Genomic DNA, 13,783 nt, shown 5'->3' with positions numbered 1-13,783 from the left:
TCTGTCTATTAAATAAACCTGGAAAACCAATAAAAACAAGACATGAGTGTCAGGACCTTGAAACAACATTAGCCTGTCAGGATAAAAGTCTGTCAAATGCATACACGTAAATGGAAACATGTATAATCAAACAAATGAATATAGCATTTACCTAAATCCAAATTTAGTGTGTCCACTAAAGTTATGTTGAGTATCCGTTGAGCAATCACTCTTCATGGATTTACAGCTGGATCCTGAAGGGTCCAGTCTGTGCATTGAGATGAACACAACACATGAATGTAATTCACGCTTTCTTTTATTAATCACTTTTGTAATGACTGATTGTTTTAGGTAATTAAAATATTTCATTAATATGTACTATTCACAGAAAATGTACTATAATCAGTAGTATTAGCTGTTAATTATGATCTTGATTCTAAAATGCATTGCATACAGGTATTGAAGATACTTTACAGCATTACATTTGATCGGTTCTTTCTTGGTTTTAAAACAGATGTGATGAGATAAAGACACATTAATGCATTGTTTACCTAAACCCAGGATCAGTGTGTCCACTAAGATTAAGTGGAGGATCCATTGACCAGTCACTCTTCATGGACACACAGCTGGATTCTGGCTGGTCCAGTCTGTGCATTCAGATGAACACAACAAGTGAATGTAATTCACACTCTTTGTCATGTCTACATTTGTGTTTCCTTGCCTCTCAGATTATCTTGTTTATTTGAATAAATATTGCTGCAAACATCCCTGTCCCTTCTCACCCTTCATCTTACTTGAACAGCACCACTAAACTTAGGGCTGGACTGGGAGAAAAAAAAAATCAGCCCTGGGATTTTTAGTCCAGGCAGCCCACCACTACGATCCAGAATCATTCCAGTCGGACACCACCCATATATTTGCTGTTTAAACAAGTGGATCCTGCAACTGGGTAGCTTATTGAGAGTCTACAATTTAGTGCCTGACAAAAAAAAAATATGCTTTAAACACTTTAATATTTCCTGTATTATGTTGGAAAACACCTTATCAGAATAGTTCATGTTAACTTTGTGTATATTTATAGTTAAAGCTGCACCGGAGAACTGCACGCCACACCCAGGAACCAATCATCCAACCACGAGCGATTGGGACATGGTGGAGGGTTCCACTCGAGCTCAATGCCCGCGGCAATCCGGGAAAGCATGGCCGTCAACTCTTAATCTGATTCAGTGTGAGCAACCACCCTGGAGGGGGGCAGCTCAGCCTCCTCATCCTTTCCAGAGGACAAAAGCCCTCTCTCCGATGCAACAATCGACATCCGATTGAATCCAAGCGCCGAATGAGATCATGTGAGGGACCCACACCAATATTCAACAACTCGTGAGAGCATCTCACAGTGAGAGCATGCATCAGGCATGTGAGACATTGATCGTGGCCGTCAGATAAGTCAGGAAACGAACCCATCAAGAAACACACAAGTGAAAAGACATCTTGAAAAAGACGCTGACCGCCTATGCTTGATCTTTTAGGGAAACTGCTCTGAACACCGAAGTGCAAAGGGGTGAAGCGCTGCACTCTCCAATGTTCATTGGCTCGTTTTGTGAACACTTGGAGATGATTGGGCTCTATGGTGAGACACCAATACGTCAGTATTGATGTAACGTCAAATGTGACTAAATGGGAAGTGTGGTTCTTACCCCAAAAACATCACGTTAGAAATGAGATGAAAAAAGTTCAATAAGAAATTCTAATAAGAAACCCAACTTTATGTCTTTGTTGACTGAAGTAAAGTTCTACATTGACAATGCACTAAAAAAAAAAGCTATAAAGTCTTAAGGTTTGTTAACTTTACACAATTTAATTGATATTTTTATACCTGCATGCATTTCGGATTTTTATATTTCTACTTCCCTCTGGCGCCTTTTATTTATTAATTTATATTGTAGTTATTCTCTCTTTTTCCTTTCCCTTACTTTAATTTATGGGTTATTTTTAAAAAAATTTTAAAAAAAAAAAAAAAAAAAAAAAGAGTATAATATAATAAGAGTATAATCTAGAGCAGGGATGGACAACTCCGGTCCTGGAGGGCCAGTGTCCTGCAGAGTTTATCTCCATCCCTGATAAAAACTCACTTGCCTATAACTTTCTACTAATCCTAAAGACCTTGATTAGCTGGTTCAGGTGTGTTTGATTAGGGTTGGAGCTAAACTCTGCTGGATACTGGCCCTCCAGGACCGGAGTTGTCCATCCCTGATCTAGAGTATAATATATAAGAGTATAATCTAGAAATTTATCTAGCTGGCTCTGCAATGATCCGTTAGTGCCCCTGGTGGTCAGGAGGAATGAAACAGAAGATTTTCAAGCATGTTTTGAGCCAAGCCTTTACATGGCAAGTTTTGAGATTTAATGTCAGAGCAAACTATGGCTTTTTCTAGTAAATATCATTAAACTGCACCACATTATTTACAATGGGTATTCCTGTACTTTGTGCCAAAAGAACTGTAAAACTGTTTATGCCATTAAAATATTACGGTGGTAAATCTGTAGAAGAAAAGCAACTTTTTGAACCATATAAACTCCTGTAAATGTGTCAGAAACCAAATATCTGAATACAAAAATCGAACTAGTGTTTTTAAAAAGAAGAGTGTCAGAGCACATTGTTTAACATGCTATATTTAATAAAAAATTTTAAATGACTGAATATTTTTTTGTGTTTAAAGCTGTTTTATTTACTCTTTAATGGATATTTCAAATAAAAATAATAATAAAAAAAATAGGTCTGGCATAAATGGGTTTAAATAATGGCTTTTTAACTGTCGGTCACATGTGGGCCGTCAGCACTTTACAGAACTCAACCATACAAGAATTACATATAAGGTTCACATATCTGTGATATATGTGGCCCTTGTTTTTATTATTTGGTTCACCATGGGTGGAGATTTGGTTTAGTTCTGGCTAAAAAGTAAGTTGGGTCAGTTTAGGCAAGTATATGGACGTTAAACAAGCTTCAAACCAATCATCTTTTCAGACCTTCTACTTTGGATTCAACCTTCAACCTTCTGAGCACAGCTCAGAAGGGCTTCATTTCATGATTTGTTTTCCGATATACATTTGTGACATTCAATGATTTGCTGAGGTGATTCAAAATTTCCAAATCCAATTTATTGATATTTTTAATTATGTGGAGTGCTAAAGCACATTTTGCTTCCATCACCAGCCAAAGGAAAATTTAATTAAAGTTATAATGTCACTTTCGAAATCACACAGAGCAGGTGGAACAAATCAAACATGTTCTAATTTGACCCAAATCTATACCAAAGGAAATTTTCTGGCTGGGAATATGTCTACTTTAAGATATAAATTATGTTTTAAATAATTTAAATAAGTTCGCAAAACACAGTGGTGCTATGGAATGGGACATAGCGGCAGCTAGAAAAACACAAAATTAAAATATAAATCGATTCCTTAACTACATTTGTTACTCACCTGTGTGGAAATGTATCCGTGGACAGGTCTTCATAATGCTGACCTCCATGATGTTCCATCAATCTAAAATCTAAATGAAGAAACTCAACACTTTGATAGAGTCAAGTTGTTTTCCGTTTCATAAAATGCCAGCATAGGATTGAACTTTGTACTTTGATAACCACCTCAGGTGAACAGAAAAGGGGCGGGAGACTCAATCTGTAGACTTTAGTTCCAGGAAGTGCTTTAATGGCAATTCAAATAGATATTCCTATAGAGATAGAACTGATTTTTGGTAATTTGAAAAGCACTGATTTACAATATTATAATACACTGACATGTGAAAGTATTGTGTGTGTGTAGTTACAGCAATGTTTTTAAAAGATAAAAATCTGCTTATATTTGAGGATCTGTGTGGTCAACCAGCGTTGCCTGTCTTGTTAAAGGTTTAGTTCACTTCAGAATTAATTTCCTGATGATTTACTTAACCCCATGTCATCCAAGATGTTCATGTCTTTCTTTCTTCAGTGGAAAAGAAATGAAGGAAAACATTCCAGGATTTTTCTCCATATAGTGGACTTCACTGGGGTTCAACGGGTTGAAGGTCCAAATGTCAGTTTCAGTGCAGCTTCAAAGATCTCTACATGATCCCAGACGAGGAATAAGAGTCTAATCTAGAGAAACCATCTGACATTTTCTAAAAAAAATAAACATTATATACTTTTCAACCACAAATGCTCGTCTTGCACTGCTCTGTGATGCTCCACGCGTGACGTAATCATGTTGGAAAGGTCACGCGTGACGTAGGTGGAAGAACTGCGGTAGGGCAAAAATCTCCCTCTGTCCCTTCAAAATCGTCCGACATAATTGTTTTACTTTTTTTGGTAAAGGGTGTTTGACTTAGTCTTTGTACGATCACTTTGTAAACACTGGATCGGTACTTCCGCCTACATCACATGACCTTTTCTAACATGATTACGTCATGCGTGGAGCATCACAGAGCAGTGCAAGACGAGCATTTGTGGTTAAAAAGTATATAAATCCTGGAATGTTTTCATCAAAAACCTTCATTTCTTTTACACTGAAGAAAGAAAGACATGAACATATTGGATGACATGGAGATGAGTAAATTATCAGTGAATTAACTATTTAAGAAACATTCTGATTCTGAATAAAGTATGATGTTTAATTTGATAAAACACAAGAGAGAAAATTGTATTAAACAGTTTAGAAACAAAGCAAAACCTTTTTATTACAATTATTCCAAAACAGAGAATTTATTTTAACAAAACACTCTGTGGTAGAGTCTTCATGCCATTTCTTCCAGAAGGATTTTATGTTATTGTAGTTGTTCAACTCTGTTATTTCAGTCAAATGTCATCTTCATAACAGTCTGCTCCAACAAGCCCAGGATGAAGTTCGCAGGACGTTTTCATTCGCTGGTAAGAACTGAAACCTCTTCCAGGTGCTGACGCACAACACCGTCCAGCACTTTACTCAGACCTTTACACGCCGTCATGGCCGCCTCCATTAACGCGCTCAGGTGGTCCTGGTGGAGCCGGGCGTCCATCTGCAGCAGGGCGATGTTCCCGCTGCGGGGCAACAGTGCCAGTGCCAGCGACGTGCCGCCTCCGCTCTCCTCCGCGTGACACAGATCAGCCAGCGCCGTGTCCTCCACAAAGCCAGCGGTGCAGGCGCACACATAATCCCGCATGGGGATCCCAGCGTCCACCAGAGCCAGAGTCGCAGCATTGACACACGCGCTGTAGTTTCCACCGTCCGCCTGCAGAATCTACAGCACAGGATGAGATCGGGATTGTGGGGTTTTTAACTGTGATGATATTAATACGCATTTATAACACTCAATTCGATTATAAACACTCTTCAATTCAGACTAGCGCACATTTCTTTGCAGGTTATTAAAGTGCAACACAAACAGCACCGACAGACGCTCACCTTGACGTAGATGTCGATCTGTGAGCGCGGGTAGAGCTCCGTCAGCACTGCCGCTTCAAAGGTCTGCTTCAGATGAAGGCTCATCTCGCTGGACTTACGGTCGCCGTGTGGACGTCTCTTCCTCTCGGCGGTGCTGAACGTGGCCATGCTGTACTGACAGTTAATGACCGCACGATCGTGCAACGACTTACTGCGAGAGCCGCGGGTCTGAAGGGAGGTGTGACAGCTCACATTATTATACAGTTTATCCAGGATAATGATTAGGGCTGGGTATTGACAATTTTCACAATTCAATTCGATTACTATTCACATGCTTTTGATTCGATTCGATATCGATTATTTTGGATGTCGTATTTCAGTTTCAGTACATGGCAAATTTTCTAGAGGAATAAAATCTCTCAACTAATGCTGTAAACTACACATGTAAGTCAGCTGGTGCTACTGTAATAATACTGAAAGTTAAATTAACTTATTTATATACAAACACTTAAATTACACTCAATGATGTTTTTATTATAAATAAAGTTTAGTATGACAATCATATTTCTACTCCAATTCGTTTTTTTGAAATATAAACATACATATCGTGGCTGATTTATTCAAACATGCATTAAATACTGAAGAACATTAAAAATTATAATGAATATGTAACGGTGCATCACTATATTTATCTTTCCAGAGTTCACTTTTTTATCTGACTAATGAGTTTATGGTCACTGAATGTGTTTTTCTGAGGTAAATGTGACGTCACGTGACATTGAAGCTGTTTTATTGAGGTTGAAGCACTGATTGAGCGATTACACGAGACATGATACGGATTTCAGTAAGTTGTACTGTATATTTTAACATACCTTCAGATGTTCATGCATGTTTATTTCGCTGTAACTGGTATTAAAGCGGAGGAGCGGATGATCACATGCTTCTCTTTAACTGAGGAGCTAAAGCGATCCGTCACGCCACATTAAACAGCGCCAAAACTGTATTTATTTTTTGAATCTCATAATAAGATGGACATCATTTGAAATCTGAGACTTTGCTTCAATTCAAAAGTAACAAAGATTATTGTGATTTATTGGATGGGAGGAGCTACATATTCTGCTCATTCATCAACTGAAAACAGACTAGACTAATCGATTCTTGGATTTAAGAATCAATATCGGTTCGTAAAAATGAGAATTGATTAAAATCGAGAAATAAATATTTTTTACCCAGCCCTAATAAAGACGGAGGATAGTACGCATGATGACACATAACAGCAGGTTTCTTAATGGTGTTTCTGGACAAAGTTATATTTGCTTCAGATTTTAACAGCGCTCGTCAATGTCAAAATGACTGAGATGGCCAATCAAATCAAAGGAGGCGGGGTTTTCTGACCTCACAGAAACAGAAGGAATGTAAGGAACATGTAGGATGTAAGAATAAAAACATTTTGCAATATGTTTTCTAAATGTCTAGAGAGAAAAACAATGAGTTATATTTGCAAAACTTCAGAGATTAAAAACACAGTTTCCAACAGATATCAGTTACTTTTTAATTCATTTTATTAAAAAAGTATCTTGAAATAGAACTAAATATGGAAATACTCTGAATGCACTGTAAAACAAAAAATAATAATAAAAATTTGAGCTTCTTCCTCAGTATTTTTGTCTTGTTTTAAGGTGCAAATGTCTAGAGATTCTTAAATCAAAATACATTTACTGGAGAAGCAAAATGACATAAAATATCAATTAATCAAAATGTTCATGATTAAAACAAACAAATAAAAAAAAAAGATTTGCCAATAGACTCAGAAATTCAACAATTCAAAGGGTAAGTTTTTATTTTTAAGACTTTCTCTGCAAGGGCGAATTAAGACCCGAAACATCACGATAACCACCACAGGCTCTATATGAACACATATATATATCTCTATAAACACACACACACATGATGCACTCACCTCGTGTGGCCCGTACACCACCGCCAGAGCTTTGGTGTTGCCCTGCTCCAGGTACGCGGACCCGTCGGCCTGCGCGAACACACTCATGCGGGCCTGCACCTTCCGCAGCTCGGGGGCTTTCCGTCCATCGAGTCGGTATCCCTGATCTGACAGCAGCTCCAGCCCCGCCATTGACCAGCGTTCATTCGGTAAAAACACGCGTAGACTCTTCACCGTTCTTCTTCTGCTGTTGATTTCAGTCACCGAATGTGTACACCGCCCCCTGCTGGACTATTTCTTCTCCGGATGTTTATGATCATGCGCTACCGCCGCCTGCTGAGCTGGAGTGTGAAGTGTTTTTTTTTATAACGTCAACTTTATTGTTTTTTAAAGATTTAATTATCAAAGAAATATGCATCAAACATATCAACACTGCAAGGTGTTTCAAGAGCCATTTTTTTTTTACTTATGCTTCAACTCAAGCAAACATAACATCTGGACTTCTGTTTTCAGCTAAAATCGGAAAACGTTTTATGCTTTTGTTCGTTCATTTTGGGGGCCTGAAAACGCAAACAGGTTTCAAAGTGCAAGTTTTGAAAACGATACTGTTATTGTCTCTGTAAACTACAAAAATGACGCACATGTGTATTACGTGTTCAGTCTATTGTTTCAGTAGTGTTTCTTTACACAGTGACATCGCCATCTACTGGCCTGGCAGCAGAATACAGCAATTTTAGTCATTTTCACGGATCCGTGTGAACGGGATCTTACGGAGCGCAGGACATGACATGCAGGAAAAAAGTAGTAGGCTAAAACATGCACATGATTTATGAATCAAGGGAACGAAATAGTAAATCGTGTGCATGTTTTAATAAATCATGCGCACAATTAATTTTTTTTTCTTGCGTGTCATGTACGGGGCTCCGTAGGATCTGTATTATATTTGTGTGAAATGCTTGTATTTAAATATTTTATACCAATGATAAAACTGTACTAAATGTTATGTTTTGTGATCACTACGATATAGTGGTTTTCGATTTACATCACAGTGATAAAAATATGTATTTTATGTAAGGGAATGGCATATTTTGAGTTGTGATATTTGGGTCATTGGGCTATTTTTGGGCTATTTTAGATTGGACATTGCTAGTTTTGTTGCGTAGATCTGGCAACCCCGGCATCCGCTGAGCATTCTGGAACTGGAACTCCTGTCAGTCATTAAAGGAACAACATAATGGAGGGTTCACGGCTAAATTAAAATGACTTACCCCGTCTGTGTTGTCTTTCTTCTGTGCAACACAAGATCTTAGGCAGAATGTCCTCAGGCAGATTTCAGTATAATTAAAGAAGATAACTTTAAATGTCAAGCTCAGAAAAAGACCAAAACATCAAAAAGTAGTCTTCTGAGGACACACATAGCTTTGTGTGAAGATTCTGAGGAACAAAATTAAATTTTACTCATTTACTAAAGGTCTTTCCCTCTCTCTGAAGTTACTCACAAATGCCATCCCGTCACGTTCGATTAAAAATGGCGCCGCTGGACGATCCATTATTGGCGCCAAACACTTTGCATCACATCACAGACACGACCGCGAATGATATTTGAGTAAATAATGACTTAAATTTTCTCATACAAAGCTTTTACTGTAGGGGAGAGTGGGGTAAGATGAGCCAGTGGGTAAGTTGACCCACTCCCTGATTCTTGGCAGCCGTACTATTTTATTGTCATGTCTTACCCCACCATAAGGCACTGAAGTTAAGTTAAATCTGAAGTATAAACTGGTGTCATTTCAATGTAATATTATGCAACTGGTTTAAATCTTTATTTTTGAGTGTATTTGATAGGAATAGTGTACAAGTACACCAAATCCTTCTCTGATACGAACCAGAAGATGTTTAATCATATATATCTCTCCACCTGTAGTCTCTAATGTTCTAACATGGTCGACATTGCAGAAAAACTACCATGTCAAGAACCTTTTGACTAAAATGTTTATTAATTTCAGTGACATTTATTCATTCTTATTTAGTTTTTATTTAATTTTACTCAAACTCTCTGTTCAGTCTGTTAATAGGAAGGTTACATCTTTGATGTTCAACATATTGTTTCAGAAATGCAAACAATTAAATTTCAGCTTCATTTGGTTGGTTTTGTGTTGTTTAATTTAGCTTTTAAAAAAGAAAGATTTGATAAAATAAAATATTTTTTACAAAGACCATTTGTAAAATAAAATGTGATTATTAGTTTTTAAAATAGGCTCATTACCTTTAAAATTTCACATGTGTTTGATTCAGATTCAGTTAGATGGTCAGTTTACACCCACCTACTGACTCGGCTCAACTTACCCCTAACCTGGGGTAAATTGAGCCAGAGGAAACATTTTTTATAAGAAGCTATATTTTTAGGAACCTTCCTCATAGATATATTCTGATCATTTAAAATGATAGGAAACATCCTGAAATTACTTTAAATACTTTCACTGTACTTCTGTCTCATTTTCCCGTATCTTGAGGACATGAGTAAAAAAAATGGCTCATCTTACCCCACTCTCCCATACCTTCAGAGTTGCTCACATCGTGTGAACTAGTACCATGATTTTTTTTTAAATGGATAAATCTTCTCTGTCGGCAGGTCTACTGAAAAAGTTCCCAACAAAATGCAATAACGCCCACTAACCACTAGATGGCGCCTAATGACCCCAGTTTATTTGTTCGTTCTTTCCTCAAATGTAGGTTCAAAGGTCTCAGTTGACTTTGAAAATCTGGGATTGAAAATGTAATTTAAACCATACTCAGATCCTGCTGGAGAACATGATCATCAGGAGTTCATGCAGCAAACGCTCCTCCTCAGAAGAGCCAGAAGCTTCTGTTTTTAATCATTTTAAAGCTCTGTCGTGATGTCACGAGGCTCATAGATAACATCTTATACTTTACAACAATAACAATCAAAATGAAATTGTTTGTTTGCTGGCAGTCGATACTTCTTACCTCATCTCGGCTTCGGACATAAGAAAGACACAGCAAGAAGCATAAAGCCTTTAGAAGATATTACAAATTCCCACTGATTTAAAGCTCAACCAGTTTGATCTCAGAACACTTCTCATTAAATTATTCCTGGAAAACAAGTCATTTTGATTTTGGTGTCTGTTGGGGCAGCAGGAACTAGACTTTATAATTTGGCAAACACACGTTTCCACCATTTAGTCACAAAATGCATAAGAACATGACTATACATACATCTCAAACAATATTAAAACACATCAGAAATCCTTCAAACATTAAATGATGGCCTTAATCACGTCTGTCCTCACTGATACTAATCTAAGTCTCCTTTAATTCCCAGTCTCAGCCAAAGAGCTCGAACGCAGAACATGTTTTTATTTAAAGTTGTTGCATTTCCGAGGCTTATGTGAATTAAGTCTTTACTCAGGATTGTGAAAATCCATGGAAGAATGCGAACAGTCCCACACACTCGATAAACAAGAACATTGTGCTGTTTACAGAAGGATTCTGACCTCATTATATCACAGTCCACATGGTAGCTAAACGCTCACTGGATCCTGCTGTATGTAAACTGTGAGTTTAAATTATAATTGATGGGATAGATAAAATATATAGACTTTAAGACACTATATAAAGGTGCACCTGGAGGTGTGAATTCAGTGATTGGACGGCTGGGTGTTGATGTCATCGACCATGTGCGTGGGATTCTGGATTGATGTCACAATATTTTCTTAGATTGTATCAGTTTTATTAACCACAAGCGTGTCCTGTTTCTGTTGTGCAAGCATACTGTTGACACATTAATTGTAATATTTCCTAACCCTTTAATGATCAGTGGTTATTTGCACCGGCCCAGCAGTAGTAAACATAATTTTATCAGTTCATCACGTAGAATACAGAGGGTTGTTGAAAACATGCCTAATTCGTTTTTGAACCTACTAATTTTTATGCCGATACCTATAAATATATACAGAATGTAATTTTAAAATCAAAATTCATGAAAACATTTATTAAACTAATGATTAGAATGTGTACAACAGCATGTATTCAGGTAAATATATTATCACTTTTTATTTCCATATGCACTTATGCAAATGCTGCATTAAAAACAATTCAGGTTGTATTGAAAAGACAAACCCAGCAAATTGGATGTTTTTTTAACCCAGCGGTTGGGTTAAATGTTTGCCCAACCTGCTGGGTAGTTTTAAAAATTACTGTATTGCTTAAAATGAACCCAAAGTATGTTGTAAATTAGCATTTAAACAACCCAATCGCTCGGTTAAAACAATTCATTCGCTGGGTTAAAACAACCCAATCGCTGGGTTAAAATATCCCATTTGGTGAGTTAAAACAGCCCATTTGCTGGGTTAAAACAACCAATTATCGCTGGGTTTAAATGTCCCATTTTGTGGGTTAAAACAACCCAATCGCTGGGTTAAAATATCCCATTTGGTGGGTTAAAACAGCCCTTTTGCTGGGTTAAAACAACCCAATCGCTGGGATAAAAGATCCAATTTGGTGGGTTAAAACAGCCCTTTTGCTGGGTTAAAACAACCCAATCGCTGGGTTAAAATATCCTATTTGGTGGGTTAAAACAGCCCTTTTGCTGGGTTAAAACAACCCAATCGCTGGGTTAAAATATCCCATTTGGTGGGTTAAAACAACCCAATTGCTGGGTTAAAATATCCTATTTGGTGGGTTAAAACAGCCCTTTTGCTGGGTTAAAACAACCCAATCGCTGGGATAAAAGATCCAATTTGGTGGGTTAAAACAGCCCTTTTGCTGGGTTAAAACAACCCAATTGCTGGGTTAAAATATCCCATTTGGTGGGTTAAAACAACCCAATTGCTGGGTTTAAATATCCCATTTTGTGGGTTAAAACAACCCAATCGCTGGGTTAAAATATCCCATTTGGTGGGTTAAAACAGCCCTTTTGCTGGGTTAAAACAACCCAATCGATGGGTTAAAATATCCCATTTGGTGGGTTAAAACAACCCATTTGCTGGGTTAAAACAACCAAATATCGCTGGGTTTAAATATCCCATTTGGTGGGTTAAAACAGCCCTTTTGCTGGGTTAAAACAACCCAATCGCTGGGTTAAAATATCCCATTTGGTGGGTTAAAACAGCCCATTTGCTGGGTTAAAACAACCAATTATCGCTGGGTTTAAATGTCCCATTTTGTGGGTTAAAACAACCCAATCGCTGGGTTAAAATATCCCATTTGGTGGGTTAAAACAGCCCTTTTGCTGGGTTAAAACAACCCAATCGCTGGGATAAAAGATCCAATTTGGTGGGTTAAAACAGCCCTTTTGCTGGGTTAAAACAACCCAATCGCTGGGTTAAAATATCCCATTTGGTGGGTTAAAACAGCCCTTTTGCTGGGTTAAAACAACCCAATTGCTGGGTTAAAATATCCCATTTGGTGGGTTAAAACAACCCAATCGCTGGGTTAAAATATCCTATTTGGTGGGTTAAAACAGCCCTTTTGCTGGGTTAAAACAACCCAATCGCTGGGATAAAAGATCCAATTTGGTGGGTTAAAACAGCCCTTTTGCTGGGTTAAAACAACCCAATTGCTGGGTTAAAATATCCCATTTGGTGGGTTAAAACAACCCAATTGCTGGGTTTAAATATCCCATTTTGTGGGTTAAAACAACCCAATCGCTGGGTTAAAATATCCCATTTGGTGGGTTAAAACAGCCCTTTTGCTGGGTTAAAACAACCCAATCGATGGGTTAAAATATCCCATTTGGTGGGTTAAAACAACCCATTTGCTGGGTTAAAACAACCAAATATCGCTGGGTTTAAATATCCCATTTGGTGGGTTAAAACAGCCCTTTTGCTGGGTTAAAACAACCCAGTCGCTGGGTTAAAATATCCCATTTGGTGGATTAAAACAACCCAATCGCTGGGTTAAAATATCCCATTTGGTGGGTTAAAACAGCCCATTTGCTGGGTTAAAACAACCCAATCGCTGGGTTAAACTATCCCATTTGGTGGGTTAAAACAGCCCATTTGCTGGGTTAAAACAACCCAATCACTGGGATAAAATATCCCATTTGCTGGGTTAAAATGTCCCATTTGGTGGGTTAAAACAACCCATTTGCTGCATGGGTTTGTTAATTATCAACCCAACTTGGATTGTTTTTAACCTAAAATTTAGAGTGTGGATACACAACATTATTAAAGTCATTAAATCAAAACTTTTGTTGGAAATGGTATAAATGTTTATCAAAAACATTTGAAACCAACATGAATACAAATATTACTGTATTTTGCACAAAATTGTTAAACACTAAAAAGGTCTTTGTTGTTCCTAATATTCCAAATAAATAAATACATCAACTTTGAGATTTCATGGATTTATTTCACACTGCAGCCCAACAGTAGCGCCAACCTTCTTTCGCAAACATATTTATCAACTAATGATTAACAAAATTCCACATTGAACACTTGAACTGAG

At 37.5% G+C, this 13,783-nt stretch overlaps 1 protein-coding gene and 1 pseudogene across 1 annotated transcript; both read right to left on the bottom strand.

The window, feature by feature from the left end:
- Positions 1-3,601, bottom strand: part of LOC137003847 (NACHT, LRR and PYD domains-containing protein 3-like) — a 69,343-nt pseudogene extending 65,742 nt beyond the window's left edge.
- Positions 3,602-3,670: 69 nt separating this feature from the next.
- exosc4 (exosome component 4) lies at positions 3,671-7,581 on the bottom strand. The gene is made up of 3 exons (XM_067362905.1): positions 7,337-7,581; positions 5,398-5,604; positions 3,671-5,233 (listed from the first exon to the last, which is right to left on the bottom strand). Exons 1-3 carry the CDS (start codon positions 7,505-7,507, stop codon positions 4,874-4,876), a joined length of 738 nt encoding a protein of 245 aa, XP_067219006.1. The 5' UTR covers positions 7,508-7,581; the 3' UTR covers positions 3,671-4,873.
- Between the last annotated feature and the right edge of the window lie 6,202 nt (positions 7,582-13,783).

Source organism: Chanodichthys erythropterus, chromosome 16, assembly GCF_024489055.1.
Source record: "Chanodichthys erythropterus isolate Z2021 chromosome 16, ASM2448905v1, whole genome shotgun sequence".
In the NCBI taxonomy this organism is placed as follows: Eukaryota; Metazoa; Chordata; class Actinopteri; order Cypriniformes; family Xenocyprididae; genus Chanodichthys; species Chanodichthys erythropterus.
Note: the sequence above shows the minus strand (reverse complement) of the source record. Positions and strands in the feature narration are given on the sequence as shown.